General features: G+C 58.9%; 1 protein-coding gene across 5 annotated transcripts in view; it reads left to right on the top strand.

Annotated features, from left to right (window-relative positions):
- PTPRE (protein tyrosine phosphatase, receptor type E) overlaps positions 1-17,296 on the top strand; it is a 93,673-nt gene that overhangs the window by 52,383 nt on the left and 23,994 nt on the right. For 4 of the 5 annotated variants that reach the window (XM_025047555.1, XM_006912858.3, XM_015590168.2 and 1 more), the window contains 7 exons: positions 270-406; positions 5,551-5,641; positions 9,641-9,717; positions 10,352-10,388; positions 12,018-12,115; positions 15,211-15,330; positions 16,739-16,902. In XM_025047555.1, the coding sequence (XP_024903323.1) occupies positions 270-406; positions 5,551-5,641; positions 9,641-9,717; positions 10,352-10,388; positions 12,018-12,115; positions 15,211-15,330; positions 16,739-16,902 (724 nt within the window). The remainder of the gene's footprint in view (positions 1-269; positions 407-5,550; positions 5,642-9,640; positions 9,718-10,351; positions 10,389-12,017; positions 12,116-15,210; positions 15,331-16,738; positions 16,903-17,296) is intronic. The other variant, XM_025047556.1, reaches the window with a different exon arrangement.

Here is a 17,296-nt window from a genome sequence, read left to right as displayed (position 1 = left end):
TGAGCGGGGAAGATAAGGCGTCTGTGGTTGCTGAGAGCAGGTGGCATTGGCGAGAGGAACGTCATCCCTCACAAACGATGTGGGTGTATCACAGACCTTTGCCTTCAGTGGCTCAAGACCGCACCCCCCTCCCCGGGCCCCAGGCACAGGATCTCAGAGGAGTCTCGCCCCCTCCAGCTGTCATTTCTCTAGGAAGGTTGCCTGTCGGTCTGACCAATGCGTCACCCATCCAAGAATGCTAAATGCTCCTGTTTCTATTGATCCCACAGAGCAGCAGAGGGTGATGCTTCTCAGCAGGTCCCCCTCCGGGCCCAAGAAGTACTTCCCCATCCCCGTGGGCCACCTGGAGGAGGAGATTCGGGCGAGGTCCGCGGATGACTGCAAGAGGTTCCGGGAGGAGTTCAACGTGAGTGTGGGGGCCCCCCGCCCCTTGTCCTGTGGCGGGACCTGGGGGACACGGTGGGGGCCTCCTGCCCCTTGTCCTGTGGCGGGACCTGGGGGACACGGTGTTCTATTTCAGGATAAACATCCCCAAAGCTCAGAACCCCGGCATCCATCGTGACACCCTCCCCCAAGTGGGGTCACGGGGCCCCCGGATCTGCTGCGTGCCCCTTCGCTAGCGCCCGTTCCTCAGCAGAAGATGAGACAGCTGAGCGAGACGCTCGTGAGGTCTCTCCCCTAGGAACACTCCAAGTGCCATGTCTAAAGTCGAGCATGACACAAATGCCATTGTCTCGACCAGGCCTGAGAGGCCGCAGCATGACGGTCCCTCACTGAGAGCAGGGGACCCCCAACCCATCCTTCTCTGCGCTTCCGAGGGCTCGAGCGGCTCGTTAGGGTAGGGACTGTCCCTCCTCTGACCACACTCGACACCCAGTTAGATGGTCGTGGGGACCCCCTGGAGGAGAAGGAGCTGAGCCCCGGCAGCTCTTCGATGTCTGTGTGCGTCAGCGTGACCAGGGTCTCTGCTCGATTCCTCCTGCCCCGTCTGTTCTGGACGAACGGCCTCTGTGAACTTAGCGATGGCGACAGCTAGCTAAGGGGTCCAGTGCCCATGGTAGCAAACGGACCGCCCTAGCTCTCCGTAAACACACAAACACACACCAATGACACCCTCTCTCGCATCGCTAATTTTTTAAATCGAATGTCCTGTGGATCGTGACGCACGGGTGGATGGATGGGTGGGTGGAAGGACGGGCAAGGAGCCAGACCCTGGAAAGTGTCGTCTGGGATTCTGCTGTCCCGCGTTTGTCCCTGGTCTCCTTCTGAGTTTCGCGTCACGCATTCTCCTCGTTTCCTGCATGGCCGTGGGCTGAGTGGTGCGCGTGAAACGGGGCGGGTTTCCAGCAGGGGCTGATGGGCCCGGCTCTGCCCTGATCAGTCACCTCCTGGAAGCCAGGTTCCGCCTGTGGAGGGGGATGGGCAGGGGCGTGTCTTAATGACGCCGCAGCTGGAATGCGGGGCTGGGACAGCGGACTGGTAAACGTCACGGAGTTGTGCAATCCTAACCTCCAGGCGGTGCGCGTCCTGCTGCAGGCACCTGACTTTTTTTTTTTTTTTTTTTTCTTTTTGGTCCAGAAGCAACTCGTGAGGGCGCTGGAAGGTGATGGCGCATTTTTATGCGTTTTGCTTGTTTTTTTAGCACGAATCTCATCTGCCTTTATCTTGCTTCCTTTTAATTGTTTCCCTGTGTGTCCCCTTTTCGGAGAAATTAGGTCATAGTGCAAGACAGCTCCAAGCGGTATTGTTTTTGCAATCTCTCAGCCTGACGAGAAAGTTAATTCTTCATTCTCGAAATAACTCTGCGAGTCTGTAGTGACGACACTGTCCTCCCTTCTCGTCCCGTGTCCCCTTGTCCTTGCGTTTCTCCAAGTTGAGACGCGCTTAGGGCTCTGAGTCAGAACCCGCCGGCTCTGCCACCATCTCAGGTGTGGGCAGTTCAGCTCTGCGGAGGGCCCAGACAAGGTCAGACAGGTGACGTCCTTGCCCCAGGAGCGGAATTTAAGGAGCCACCAAAACATGCAGTCGTCAGGATAAGTAATATTTTAATACGATGTTTAAAAATATCAAAATTAATGCAAGCAATCCACGAAGAACAAAATAGCACACCTGTGAGCCATGATAGGCTCGCTCTGACTGATTTTTCCTGTTGCCTGAGGCTCCCACCTGGTTTGTCCCTATACCACCACTGATGGTGTCATTACTTAAAAATTTGGAATTTGGGTCATCGAGGATTTTTTTTTTTTGCATTAATTTCGAGATTATAATGTTGCATTTGAATGTTATTTTATCTCGATTCCTGAGTTTTCTGGGGCCCCTTTAAATTTCGCACCCAGGGTAGGAGCCTCACTGTCCCGGCCCTGCCGCCGAGCAGCCCACCGAGCTGCCCCCCGGAGCCCTCCACTCGGTGAGGGCGGCAGAAGTGTGGCGCCGGGGGAGCCTGGAGAAGCCGCCTGTTACCCCGTGGACCCCAGTTTGCTCCTCTCTCGAGTGAGGGGCGGCCTAAGACGCCCTGAGCCGCGCCGTCCAGGTCCCTCCGCAGAAGGCATTGGAGCCGCCAGCACCAGCCCCTCAGCCGCCCAGACGGCCGCGCTGGCGGTGGGCTCTCTCGCCCCTCTTCCCTCCCTTTCTCCGCCCGTTGCTCTGGGCTCCTTCCCCAGAAGCCGTGAAGGCGGCCAGATGGGTCTGGGTCTCAGAGTCGTGGATCCAGATGAGTTTGGACATTTGCCTATTGCAGATCGGAGTTGAGGTGAACTTGATCGGGGTGAGGAGGGTTGGGCACTTGTCTCACCTCTGCCACCTACCGGCCCGGAGGGCTGGGGCAGCTTACTGAATCCCTGCCTCGGTGTCCTCATCTTCGACACGAGGGTGCCCCTGCCCCATAGGACTGCCACACGAAGCCTGTAAACGAGGCGGGGTGTGTGCCCAGCTGGGTCTAGTGCACCGAGAGGTGTCTGGAGCTGCCACCCTTCGTAGGGCGACTTCTGTGACTGTCCAGTCCCTCGTCTCCACCCCGCGATGGCAGAACACTGTCCTGGCCAGGCGTGTCCCAGCCCCAAGTGAGTGCCATCCGGGCCAGGAAAACCCTCTCTCCAGTCGGCTTCCTCCGAGAGCCTCTGTCCCAGCAGGTGCCAGGGCCTGAGCCAGCCACAGTGTCGTGGGCCCGTGCAGGGGAGGCGCCACCAGGAGAGGTCCCAGCTCCAGGCACACACAGCCAGAATCGCGCCCCCAAGCTCGCTGGAGCAGCTCACGTCGGGTGCCTGCCCAGCTCTGCAAACACACACTGGCTCACGTGCACACTCATGGAAATGAAATCACACCCCGACCAAACAAACAAACCCTCGCCAGCCAGGGGGCGTGATCGGACAGTTAATCACGGGAGTCCCTGACCGGCCGCAGGGTGACCCGGCCCCGGTGAGGCGCTCCGCCGCCCTCTCGCATTTTCGGTGCCATCTCTGCAGCGGGAGACGGGCGGCGTGGGTGGCAGGTGGCAGGAGGAAGTGCTAGGCCACCCGGGCACTTGGAATCCTGATGCAGGTTCGCTGCACAGAGCGCTCTGTCTCTGCCACCCCGAGTGACCCTCTGTGCCGCCCAGAGAGCCAGGACTGTCACTCCGTCTCCGTCCCGGGCAGACACCGGGGCCACTCAGAGCCAGGCCCATCCTCACCCCTCCGGCCCCTCCAGCCACCCACTGCCGCCGCCTCCCCTTACGAGGGACAGGGAAGCTTCTCAAGCTTTTTTGTTTTGTTTTGTTTTGTTCATTTTTATCATTTTTCAGAGACTATTTTTTTAGAGCAGTTTTAGGGTTACAGAACAATTGGGCAGGAAGTACTGAGTTCCCCTTGCACACAGTTCCCTGACCGTTGACATTCTGCATTCGTGGGCTGTGTTTGTTCCAACCTTCGAACCAATATATTGATTCGTTCCAGTTGATGAGCCGACACCGACCTGTTCTTACTAACGGAAGCCGAGTCAGGGTCCCAGTGTCGCACGTTCTGGGGGTTTCGACAAATGCGTGACGTCACACACTGCCATTGTCACATCTCATTTTTATTTTCAGTGCTGGGGTCCAAAAAGCTTCTGGGTGTAGAAACAGAAGGCTCTGGAATGTGGCCACAGATTTCATGTGGAGGTTAGGTCAAGGTCAGTGCTAAGACAGCTCTGACGAACAACCAAGAGCTCCAGGCAGAGCAGGGGCTAGGGTGGTGGGGAGCTGCCCATCGGCCTTGCGCGGGTGCCCACCAGCCTGCCCTCCATCCCCCGCCTCTGGACATTGGGTTCGGTCACCCCAAAACAGGGGAGAGAAGACTTAGCTGGCAGGGGCTGGGTCTGTGACCTGGCTCAGGGCGGCCCCAGCCACTCAGAGCCTCAGCTTTGGCCCGAGGCTATGCTGTGAGCCCTGCCCGTTCCCCTGGGCCTTACAGGGGGCACATGGAACCCCAGTTTTCCCCAGCTCCGGCCAGATCGCAGGCTCCCACGCCACGTCTGCCGTTGCTACCCAGGAGACTGGACCAACCTGGAACTGACTCGTGTTCAGCTCCCTCATCTGTACAAAGCAGCCCTGTTCCGGTATCACCTAATGATAGGTGAGCTGGGAAGGCCAGGCAGGTGACCGGCTCCTCCCACGGTGCCTGGCGCGTCACAAATGCTTGGAAAGTATTAACACGAATCACCCGCGTTCCAGTGGCCCCTGGTCCAGCCGATGGTGGAACATCAAAGGAAGCGGTTTGGGGTTCACGAGGCTCTTTCCCATTGCACGCTGGGAAGAGGTCCTCTGAGCGTGGTGGGGGTTCCGGCAGCCAGCCAACGCGGGGCCGCCGGGGCTGTAGGAATCAGAGGGGCCCCAGGCAGAGGAAAGGGCCAGAAGTGAGGACGCCCGGCCTCACGGCCTCGCCCCCCAAATCCGAGCTGGGTGCTCCCACCCCTCGGCTTCCTCGCCCGAGGCAGGGCGGGGATCGGGTGCTTCTCAAATGAACGTCCCGGGGGTCTTTCCGCACGGGTTGCTGATGCGGGTCGGCGCCTTCGGCCAGCCCCAGCGGTGCCTGTACCGCTGGCCCACAGAACACGCTGAGTCCCAAGCAAGGTGGGGACGCCGTGAAGGGCTTTCCCGTCGTTCCGCGCGTCGTGGCGCCCCTCACGACGCCCTCTGCACTCCAGTCCCTGCTCCCCACTCTCCCGGTTCACAGCTGTGTGTCCATCAGTCCTTACCGTGCAGCATGTGCTCTGGGCCAGGACCTGTGGGTCCTGGGGATTTTGTGGCGCTGCACAGGCCAGCCCCTGCCTTCATGCAGCGTAGGGTCCAGCTATGGGGTCATCATCTGGTCCACACCCCAGTCGTCCCTGCCAGACAGAGCACCTGAGAGAATATGGGCCTGTGTCTCCTTCACGTCTCTGCCCAGGGCCTGGCGTAGCCTCTGAGGCAGGGGCAGGTGATGGACGGGAGGGCGGAGGTGAGAGGCGGGCTGGACGGGAGGACCTGTTTCCGGGAAGCTGACGCGAAACAGTGATATGATTCGTCGCGTTTGGTGCTAACTCTGCCTTTTCTTCCAGTCTCTGCCATCTGGACACATACAAGGAGCTTTCGAACAGGCCAATAAAGAAGAAAACAGAGAGAAAAACAGATATCCCAACATCCTTCCCAGTAAGATTTTACTTTTTTGCGTCATCAGTGGTGTTTGACTAGCCCGCATGCCCTGGCGGCTCCCGGTGCCGGTGCCGGTGCCAGTGGGCAGCGTGAGGCTCCCGCACAAGGAGGCGGGGCCCACGTCAGCTCCAGAGGACAGAGGCGCTCATGGTGTTTGACTAGCCCGCATGCCCTGGCGGCTCCCAGTGCCGGTGCCGGTGCCGGTGCCGGTGGGCAGCGTGAGGCTCCCGCACCAGGAGGCGGGGCCCAGGTCAGCTCCAGAGGACAGAGACGCTCGCACCTGGGCGTCGAGGCACCTGTCACTCATGGACTCAGGCAGCCTGTCTGGCTGCTAAGCCTGTGCTCCAATGTTGAGACCTGGGCTGCCTGGGGCCGAGAGGGGGCCACCTGCATCAGCGGGCAGGGCCCCTCCTGTCGGGTCCTGTCCTGAGCCCTGACCTGGGGCAGCTGGCGGCCCTGAGTGTCTCCTGCTCTCAGACTCAGCGGCCTTAGGCACCAGCATCTAGTCCCCAGGGTCAGGAACAGAAATGACAAATAAGAAACCTGTATGGCTTTGGTAGGTTGTGGGGAGACTTAGAACCAACCCAGTTTTAAACCCAACAGCTGCGGGTGCCGTGGGCTAGCGAGTGTAGGATCCAGGGAGGGGGCAGGGCAGGAAGCTGACAGATCTGTCCGGGTGGCCCTGGGCGGGCAGCATTCACAGCCAGCCTCGTGGCCTGGGACGAATGTGACGTCCTTCTCCCGGCCTGGGCCCCACCTGCCGGCTTTGCTCATCAGGCTAACAATATGGCAGCCTGAAATTCAGGGGTGAGCTCTGGCCCCGAGGCCCGCCCCCATTCCCAGGGACTTCCCTTCCCAGGCCGTGCCTCCGATGCAGGGAGTGAGCCAGCCTGTGTGACGGCCTCGGCGTGGTGGCTCTCGGTCACGTTTCGGGGTTAGAGTTGCGTCCACCTGCTCCATAGGTGAGGGCAGCTGCGGTCTCTGGATTTGCAGCCCTTGGTAGGAGCAGTTCTTTCCCTGTGGCATGCCTGGGACTCACAGGTGGCTTTGCACAGCCCGGGCCTAACGCTTTCTCACCCTGTGCGTGTTTGCAGAGGGGCCACAGCTGCCGTGGTCATGCAACTGGGCTGGGCGGTGGCTCAGAGCCGGGTTAGGCTTGGACAGGCCCAGACGATCGCGCTGGGAGGATTTGCCGCTAGGCGGGGGGTGGGAGCTCCGAGATAGGGAGGAGGCGAGTGACATGGCCGGAGCAGCTCAAAGGAGAGGAGAGCGTGGCAGGAGGTTTGGGGTCTGCGCAACGATTGTGTCAAATTAAGATGGAGACATTTCGAAATGAGCAACTGTCGTTAGTGTACTTGGCCTAATTAATCAGTGTAATCCACACACCGGTCTGCGAGGCGCATGCGTGGAAGACACTCGGGGCCGAGCACCTGCTAGGTCCTAGTGTCTTAGACACTGAACCCTTCATCCTCCGAGGGAGACGTGGTTAATTAAAAGAAATGGGAGTGGGATTAACGGCCAGGTGTGGGAACTACCTGCACCGCCCCAGGTGTGAGGGCCCAGGATGGGGCACCGTCCCCGCTGAGAGTCACCGGCTGGGAAGGGCCACATTGGCCTCCCGCGTGTCTTGTCCAAGCTGCATTCCCAGCTGCAGAACGAGGCCGGCCTGGCCACGAGCATGCGTGATGGGCAGAACAGGCCTTTCCGGCCTCCCTGAGGTGAGGGCCCTGCTCCCCACCCCTTTGGCCCAGGAGTGCTGCACCGAAGGAAACTGAGGGTGGTGGCAGTCATCAAGGGCCAGGGGACTCTGACGTGACACGCTTCACATGGGTGGGACATGGGGTTTACGGAATGGTGGCATGGAGACACTCGAGGTGTGACCTGGAGATGGCCAACTGGGTGGCATCCGACACTGGACGGCAGCAGGACATGTAGGGTAAATGACAGGGCTGTCTGATTAAACTGAGCAGTTGGCCGCAGACACACAGGGGCCCAGCTGGTGACCTGGCACAGGAGTGGGCTGGGCCACGGAACATTGTACGGGGGGCTCCGGCCCGCTCCCCTGCCTCCAGGGGGTGTGAGACCACGCTCTTAGTGTGGGCTTAGGGCCAGCAGGCAGGGCAAGGGGCCCCAGTCCCCAGCCCTGAGCACCTTCTGGCCTCCCCCACTTGGCCCAAGCCCAGCTGGCTGTAAGTTCACCAGATTCACAAGATGCCCTGGGAGGGGCGGGGTGCGGGCGGGTCCCAGTCCTGGATGTGGCTCTGAGGACAGAGCCGAGAAAGCTGCCTACTGTATCCGAGAGGCCAGGTCGTGGAAAGACTCCTTGGCCTATGGCGAGAAACATCCTCTTTTCTGGAAAAAATGCCAACAGCTGATAAATTTAGGAAATAATGTTTTGAAAGTGAAGTGTGACTTTTTGGAATAAAAAGACAGGAAGTGCTTAGAAACTGCGAGATTCTAAATCTAACCAGAAGTCTATTTTTTAGCCCTGGCTTTCTATAGCCGCCCTCAAAGCGTAAATTCTAGTTTATTTTCAACCGGCTGCCAAAGCTGTTCCCGCCTCAGAACCGTCAGCCCCCGAGCCAGAGGGTCTCACGGCCAAGAACATGAGTTTGGGCTTTGACGTCCTGACCACCCCGTACAGGCCGTGACTGTCCCTGCGGCCTGCAGTGGCCCGTCCTTTGTGAGCAGCAGGACAGCCCTTGCCCAGTGACAGGAAGCCGAGACAGTGGGTGTCTGAGGCCACAGCCACTTCCAGGGAGACGGGAGACATAGCCAGGACCAGAGTCTTCATCCCACATGGGCACCCTCCCCAGTTAGCTCCAGTCCTGTGGGGACGAGGGGGGGACAAAGCAGGGACAAGGACACAGAATTATTCAATAATTAAATACTTACAAAGTACCGAGCTCCGTGCCCAGTGCTGTGCCCAGCACAGGCTTAATAACCTCAGGCAGCTCTGCCCTGGGCACCAGGCTGAGTCTGGGCACCTTCGTGTTGATTCTCTGGAGGAGGCCGGCCGCTCGCACACCAGCCGGGACCCAGGGCCGGACACAGCGCTCCCCGTGGCCCATGAAACGTCTCATTTCTTTTAAATGCAGGAGAAAATATGTGATCATCTCATGGGGTTTCCATTCATCTTTGTATTAACTACTAACACATTTATAAAATAAAAGGTGTAATATTTCCTTACGGAGGAAGGAGCCCGTGAAGGCAGAAGTGACAAGGACCCACAAAAGTCATAATGGGGCCTTGCTGGAAACCTCCCCAGCGTGTGTGCACACACGCGCCCCAGGAACACACACACGGCAGCCTGGCACACTCACGCAGAGTGCTCCCCGCCCCGCCCCCACTCCGAGCGCCGCTGCTGCCCAGGCCGGTATCTTCCAGGCAGTCGTATGTCAAGTCTGGGTCTGTGTGGGCCCCGCTTGCCTTCCTCTCTGGGGCAGACCCGGAGGATGAGAATTGGGGTCTGGAGTCCCGAACCCCAGACCCGGATGTCCCCTTGTGCAGCGGTATAGTAGCCCTCTCCCTGGAAAGCACAAGAGAGTGACCCCAACGGTCCTCCCAGTGACCCTGACAGCGGTATAGTAGCCCTCTCCCTGGAAAGCACAAGAAAGAGAGTGACCCCAACGGTCCTCCCAGTGACCCAGACAGTCCTCCCAGTGACCCTGATGATCCTCCCAGTGACCCTGACAGACAGTCCTCCCAGTGACCCGGACAGACAGTCCTCCCAGTGACCCTGACAGACAGTCCTCCCAGTGACCCTACGCAGGATCAGAGAATTTGGTCGTTGCGCTGTGGGGCCGCACACCTGCTGTCCCGTTCCTGTGTGGTGCCCGCTCCTGGCCTCCAAGCTCCTCACCTCTGACCCCACCCTCCCTGACCACCACGGGGGACCTGGTCGTGTCCTTTGTCACGATTGACTCTGCAGCTGGAAGAAACGAGGGCAGATGTGATTCCTTCTCTCATCATAGGTCTGTTTTTGTTTCTTTATAGACGATCATTCCAGGGTGATTTTGAGCCAAGTGGATGGAGTCCCCTGTTCAGACTACATCAACGCTTCGTACATAGACGTAGGTCTGCCCTTCCCCAGCCCAACACGCACACCTGGACCCCCGGGTTTTGAGAGAATCGTGACTGGTGGGCACTTTCTTCTCTGGGTCCGGGAAGTAAACTGTCACAGCCTTCCCGGGTGGCTTGACCACCCCACAGAGAGCGTGGAAGCCCCACGCCTTTTGCATTAGCATCCGTGTCCTGGGATTCATTTTCAAGAAACAGAGATAAGCACCAAGGATGTCCGTTACAGCATTATTTATATCACTGACAAAATAGAGCAGGAGGGTCCAGGCGTAAAATCACATGCAATGGATTATTAAGAATCCATTTTAATTGAACGTTAAAATATATTTTAATATGAATTATGAAATTATCATAAAGCGTAAGAATTTGTGCGTATATACGAGTTAGATATATATAAATGTCTGTGTGGCTGCCCGTGTGTGTCTCGGGAGGTAGTCACAGAATGTAAGGCTAGAGGGGAACATATGAAAATAGCATTTGTTATTCCGAGGTCGCTGCTGAATTTTCTTACTTTTTTTTGTTTTTCAAATTTTTCATGATGAATGTGTATTACTCTCTAACAATGATCACAAAGTCTTTCAGCAAAAATGATCCTGAAAAATTATCCATGTGATCTTGTTTTTCTAGGGTTACAAGGAGAAGAATAAATTCATAGCAGCTCAAGGTGAGCTTTTCATTGTTACTTTCTGAACACGATTTTGGTGAGATGACGTGGGTGCCTCTTGCTTCCTGTACCGAGGACACCAGCTCTGCGTGCCTGTGCGTGTCCATGTGCACTGTTACACGCGTGTGGCCCGATTCCGGTCTGTGCACACGGGACGAAAGGTGCCACGAATGTCACAGAGCCTTGGGACCCCACTCGCAGATGCTGATTCCTCACCCTACTGCCATGCTCCCTACTCACAGTCGCTCCGCTGCCCGGGAGGGTCACCTCCCACGTAGTGAGAAATGCAGGCGCTCGGGCCCCGCCGGACCCGCCGTGCTGGATCTGCGTTTCGGCCCGCAGGCCCTGGCCACTGCGCGTTAGTTTGCGATGCACTCTCCCTACAAAAGGGGCCCCCTGAGAGCAGAAGAGTCGGGTCCCCCGAGGGTGTATTGCCCCCACCCTGTCAGGGCAGACAGAGACGGAGCCTACGGGGTGTCTGTAGCTAGAAGATGCTTTAGTTCTTAACCTGGCCCACGACCTACTTTGCACTTGTGAGAACTTTCCTTCCGGAGGCATCCCGCCCCCAAGGGCAGGTGTTGGTCCAGGAGGGGGCTCACACTGGTTCCCGGACTTCCTCTCCCCTGGGCAAGACGGTCCCCGATCCAGTGTAATCAGAGTCACCTGGGAGCTTGATTCCGCCCACCCCCTGCCCCCGCCACACACACGCACACGACAGCAGGGATGTGCCCAGCTCTAGGTGCCAGGAAGCCTGACACAGACCAAAGTCCTTTTCTCTGTCATGAGGCCAGCCCAGGGCGGGGCAGCTGCTCGAGGGACAGGGACCTCTTTATGGTCCTGCCCCACCCTCCTTAGCCTGTCACTCAGGGCCACGAGATGGCTGCTGCACCTCCAGGCACTGTCTCTGCATTCAGGCAGGAAAGGGGGCAAAGGGCAGAGGACTTTCTTCCAAGGACACTTTATCCTTTGTTCAGATTCCCCTTCCCCAGGGACTTCAGCCCTCAGCTGGGTGGGCTGCTGACAGATGAGATGCTCAGGAAGGAAAAGGGTGAGACGCGGAGGGCCTCCCTCTGCACCCCCACCACACGCGTGTGCGCGTGCGCGCGCGCGCACACACACACACACACACACACACCACAGTCCACTCTGATTCAGCGCTTCCGGGTCGCCGTATCCCTGCACCCCCACCACACGCGCGTGCACACACACACACACACACACACACACACACACACCACAGTCCACTCTGATTCAGCGCTTCCGGGTCGCCATTCTGAGACCGTCAGAGAGTCCGCCTGCTTTCTACCCACCTCCCATCTGAATACCCGTTATTGCCTATGACTGGAACCCATCTGGGGTCAGTTATTCAGCTCCCTGAGGTCCCTAGTGTCCCTGCTCCCCCAGGGTTATCCGGAAGTGTGGCAGAAAGAGGTGGAGGCTGCCGACCGACTGGTCCCTCCCAGCCCCGTGGGTTCTGGAATTCTGTAGGGCATGACCTTGACCGCCGGCCCTCTCGTGCCTCAGCAAAGCTGGAGAACAGTGTCCCAGGGTCGGGGTGCCAGGGGCTGGGGCCTGCAGTGACTTCTCCTTGTGCTTGCATTTGACTTTGGGGTCATCTTCCACTTACAGGCCCTAAGCAGGAGACGGTTAATGACTTCTGGAGAATGGTCTGGGAGCAGAAGTCCGCCACCATCGTCATGTTGACGAACCTGAAAGAGAGAAAGGAGGTGAGGGCCGGGCTGGGCTGGGAGGACTTTGCGTTTTGCAGCTGTCGCTGGGAGTGGGGGTGGGGAGGGTGCTTACCACTTCCTCCCCCCTTATCACTGCAGGGAAAAAAAAAAAGAAAGAAAGAAAGAAAGACACCACCCCCTGGCCCGCAGCAGTTTTCTCTTGAAACAAAATCTCTGAGTTCCCATAGCTCGCTGCTCTGGACCACTGCCTTGGCCGCCCTGACTCCATGATGGGGCAGTGGATTCTAGAATTTAGATTTTCTTAGTGTATTGAGATACAACGCGGCGGACCTCTGACTGTGAAGAAAAACGGCTTCCTGCCTATTTATCCAGACTAGAGAAACACATTTGAAAACTAAGATATACTAAACAGATGAGGATTTGTCCTTCCGATATATTTAATCGGCTGTTTCTAATTCGGAAAGTAATGTGCATTATAAGAACTTGAAGTCTCTATGAAGGAGAAAAGTTAAACAGATTCAAGTTCTACATGTGACAGACGAAGTGGCATCTGCCTCCTGGACAGGCATTCTCCCCGGGAGGGGCGTATGCAGCCGCCAGAAGCAAAGGCTCCTCACGCAATTTACATTGCCCTGGGAGGGGCCTGGAGCAAACAGAAAGCAGACAAACGTAGACATGTCAGCAGGTGACACAAAAAATATGGAGAGTAAAGGGGACAGTGGTCCAGAAGGGATGAGCCCCCGGCCCGCAGCGCGGCCTGGCCCTGGGCTGGGCCCTGGGTGTAGACAGGCAGAGGTGTTTGCACAGATTAGGCCTTCACTTAGGCTGAAGGGGCACAGACCCTGTGGCATACGCCTGAACGCAGCATCTCCGAGGTGTGAAAGCAGGGTCCAGAGGCGGAACAGCACCCCCTCGGGTCCTGTCCAGGACACGGGGATGGGTACTCAGTTGCGGGTGATAGTGGGGCCGGGTCTTCGAGACTGGGGGAATTTTACCAAATCCAGCCAGAGCAGCAGCGATGGGCAGGGCCATGCGCTCAGGGAACAGAGAACCTGCTGGGCCCCGAGGTGCCCACTCCGGGGGCAGGACAGCCGCAAAGGCATCAAGGAGCTGGGCTGGGGGGCCCAGGGGCCGAGACAGGGTGGGCATGGGGCCTGCGTTTTAGGAAATGAGTTCATTCTCCGGAATGAAGGAAGAATTGGGAGCTAGAGGGAGACTTATTAGAGGTAGGGAGACTGTTCTAGCGTGTTCTATCCTGAGGGCCAGAGCAGACCGAGGGGAAGGCCCAGCTTGGCGGGAGTGGGACACGGTGATCCTGCCCCCTCTGCCCAGGGCCTGCCATGTCCTGGGCCGGGCCAGGGCCTGCGAGGTGCTGCTCTCGGCCTCTGCTCTCTGTCACTCCCTGACTTGGGACTGCTGGCCATCCCCAGGGAGGCTCAGGCGGCTCCACTAGGGTTCAGGAGAAGGGACACCCTTTGAGGTGGAAATTCCAGGCCCTGGGGAACTCGGGCGGGGTGGAAGGCGGAGGCAGGCAGCACCGGCCTGAGGCTCGAAGCAGCGCCCGCCCCCAGCACCACTGTCACCAACCACGCAGGAAATAGCCTCCAACCTCCACTTCCGGTTGTGGTAGGGCGGGGGCGGGGTTTTGTTTTCCCTCCCAGGGAGTTGGGACAGGCCGCGGAGGGCCGGCCTTCTTGTGGTTCCTGCCCTGGCCACCCTGTCTTGCTGGACAGAGCTACTGGAGGGGGCTGGGACAGACAGGCAGGGACAGACGCTTCACAGAAGGGCCCTGCTCCCTGAGCAGGTGCTGTGGCAGGGCCCTGCCCGAGGAGAGGGGGCGATCGGGAGCCCCGGGCCCCCTGGGACTGGCCACCCGCCTTGACCACCCTGAAGGTGGAGGGCGTTTACACACATGAAACACAGTAAGATCTCCCCAGAAGCAGGGGCCCCCGAGAATGCCCCCACCTCCCCCGCCCTCACTCTGTTGCTACGTTACTTGACATTTTCTCACTGATATCACCCTGAAGCCTCCGACTGGATTGTTCCATTTCTGTGACTCAGAGCGGGCCTGCTTCTGTGCCTCGATCTTCACTGTTTCACATGAAATCATTTCCCAAGAGAGTTCCCTTTTCGTCCCTGCCCACCCTTCTGCTGTGGTTCCCCCTGGCATCAACATCCTGGCTGAACCTTGTGAAACGCAGCTGCTTTGTCGTCTCATGATCTGATGGGGAGGGAGGGACGGAGTCTGCTGTGGGGACGAGGAGGCCCCGGGCATGAAAACATCCAGCCCCTGGCCCTGGGGGGACCACAGAAACAGCCTCGGGTCCCTGAGCGTGAGCCTTTCGGGGCCTTTGAGGGCCCCTTCAGAGACACCCAGGGTCAGGGCCTAGGGCGAGGGCTCCGGTAAACACCAAGACACAGTCTGTTTTGTAAGATTAGAAATTCTCCCGACTTGGCCCCTTTCCGAGATGCCCGTCGGGTGCCAAGGAGGCTGCTGAGTCCCCGAGACCTCAGTGGAGTGGACCTCCCCCACGTGGTGTGTCCTCACGCGCCCGCATCCCCCGTGCCCCAGAGGACTGGCTGAGGCGCCCTGTGTCCTCTCCCGGGAGCTCTTGGGGGGCCTTCAGAGTTCCAAGGGACAGAAGGCCCAGAAGGTGGCCGCTCGCCATGTGCCGCCCTTGTCAGAGGACAGCGGGAGGGTGACATCACCTCCAGGTTCATTGCTGTCCACTGAGGGCAGGCGTGACCCAGATGAAATTGTGCCCAGTGAGCCAAGCAGGACCGAGCCACCTGTTGAGCCCGGTGGGAGCCCTGGCCGCTTTGGGACAGGCGCCCTGCTCTGCGGGGCCAGCGAGGCCGTTCACTCTACTTCTGGGGACAGTGACTGGATGACTGCGTGTGACATCGTGGGTGTCGAACTCAGAAAGAGCCCCGGGTACCGGCTCCAGGCAGCCCTCGACCAGGGGTGTGGCCTCGGTGTCCCCATTGATAAGGACACACTTTTCCGTGCTCTTTCGCGGCTCAGGGACCCATGAGCCCGGGGCCCGGCCTGGGCGAGGCCCATGTCGACGGCGGGCGGGCGGTGACCGGCACCCACAGACCTGCTGTTCCCGTTCGCTTATTCCGTGCAGGAGAAGTGCTACCAGTACTGGCCGGACCAGGGCTGCTGGACGTACGGGAGCGTCCGGGTGTGCGTGGAGGACTGCATGGTCCTCGTGGACTACACCGTCCGCAAGTTCTGCATCCAGGCGGTAAGTGCTTTGGTGACCGACTTCTGGAAGGCAGGTCCGGGGGAGCGGGGCGTCCAGAGCGGACGCTCGTCTGCGTGCGTCACACGAACAGCTTTGCCCGCCCCCACCCTGGCGACGTGGCGGCTCTTGCTGAGTGGGGACCGAGGCGGGGGGCTGCTGGACGGGGACGGGGCTGAGTGTACAGAGGATGAGGGGCAGGTGCACGAGCGTCCCCAGGCACCGCTGGGCGCTCCTGGCTCCCAGTGACCGTTCCGGGCGGAGGAAGTGAGTCAGGCAGAGGGGTTCGGGCTTGGGGACCGCCTCCTCAGCAGCACAGTGCCACGTCACACACTGAGATCACGAGGCAGGATTCGTTTGTAACAGTTTCAAAATTATGTCTGAAACTTCCTCCTTACTTTTCACACTTGCTTCCCGCGAGTTCTCCCCCGAAAGGTTTTAAGGCGGCCCCCCGCGAAGATGCCAGTGCACAAGGCAGATGAGGTTGAGACGTAAGACGTTTAAGGAAAAAAGTTACAGAAACAGAAGGGCATGTTATCGGGAATCAAAGGTAGAGCGACTGTGGGAGTTAGGTTGCAAAACATGAATCTGAAGTTTCTAGAAGCCACAGTGAAAAAGAGGAAAGGATGAACTTTGTCATTCTGGCTGACTCTGCTTGCCTTCCTCCCAGACCCACACCCACACAGACACGCACGTACACACACACGCACCTCACATGCACATACATGCACACACGCATACACACACCCACACATACATGCACACAGGCACACGCCCACACGCACATGCACAGACACACACGTACAAACACACACATACATGCACACAGGCACACGCCACACGCACACGCACAGACACACACGCACGAACACACACAAATATACTGTAGAACCTTCTGTGTTCTGGGGCTCACACACCCACACATACATGCACACAGGCACACGCTCACATGCACACGCACAGACACACACACATACACCGTAGAACCTTCTGTGTTCTGGGGTAGGGGACCAAACTCGGGGTAACAAAAACTGAGGAAGACTCCGGGGAGTCTCCTGTAAGCAGGCCAATACCACCATCTTTTCCCCCCAAATTAAGACACTTTGGGGAGGGAAATGGTGTGCCGTTGGCACACAGGACCGCAGGCAAAGAGAGGCGGCCACTCCACTTACCAGTGAGGTTCGCGAGTCCTAGGCCAGCTTGACAGACGTGCCTGTCAGCCCGGAGCCCCCCCGACTCGGTCCCCCACGCAGCGTGGTGCGTGTCCAGAGCTGGCAGCATCAGCATCGGCCTCTTTCATGAAGGGCGTCCTGCTGCTGTCGATGGGCCCCGCCCCGCACGCGTGACCCCGGCTGCCCAGGGAGATGGCGGGGCGGGGGCGGCCCCCGCTCACACCTCCGTGTCCCGGCAGCAGCTCCCTGATGGCTGCAAAGCCCCACGGCTTGTGTCTCAGCTGCACTTCACCAGCTGGCCCGACTTCGGGGTGCCCTTCACCCCCATTGGGATGCTCAAGTTCCTGAAGAAGGTGAAAACGCTCAACCCCGTGCACGCCGGGCCCATCGTGGTCCACTGCAGGTGCGTCCGGCCTCCGAGGCCAGCCACGTGGGGGTGCTGGGCTGCTTTGGGGAAATGGCCAGTCGACAGGCATGGGGGGTGCAGAGGGGAAGGCAGGTGCTGCGAACGCGCCCCGCCCACTGTGAACAGGAGCCGCAGTGGCAGCCCGAGGCTGTCTCAGGGTCATGGCTGGAGGGACGGCCAGCACCCCCGCCTCATGCACATCGTGGGAGCGGAGCCCTTTCGTCAATGGCACACGAGGGGAACCCCAATATGTAAAACAGACAAGAGCCGAGAGGCCAGGGTTGGCGATGACAGTGAGCTCCGACAGGTCTCTTTGGCCTCCCCTTCATCACCCCTGGGGGCCCTCAGGTCAGCCCCAGGAACGGAGATGGAGACCGCGCTCCCGCCAGGA

This window comes from Pteropus alecto, unplaced genomic scaffold (genome assembly GCF_000325575.1).
Source record: "Pteropus alecto unplaced genomic scaffold, ASM32557v1 scaffold74, whole genome shotgun sequence".
Lineage (NCBI taxonomy): Eukaryota > Metazoa > Chordata > Mammalia > Chiroptera > Pteropodidae > Pteropus > Pteropus alecto.
The sequence above is the reverse complement of the archived record's forward strand: the minus strand, read 5'-3'. Positions and strand labels throughout refer to the sequence as shown.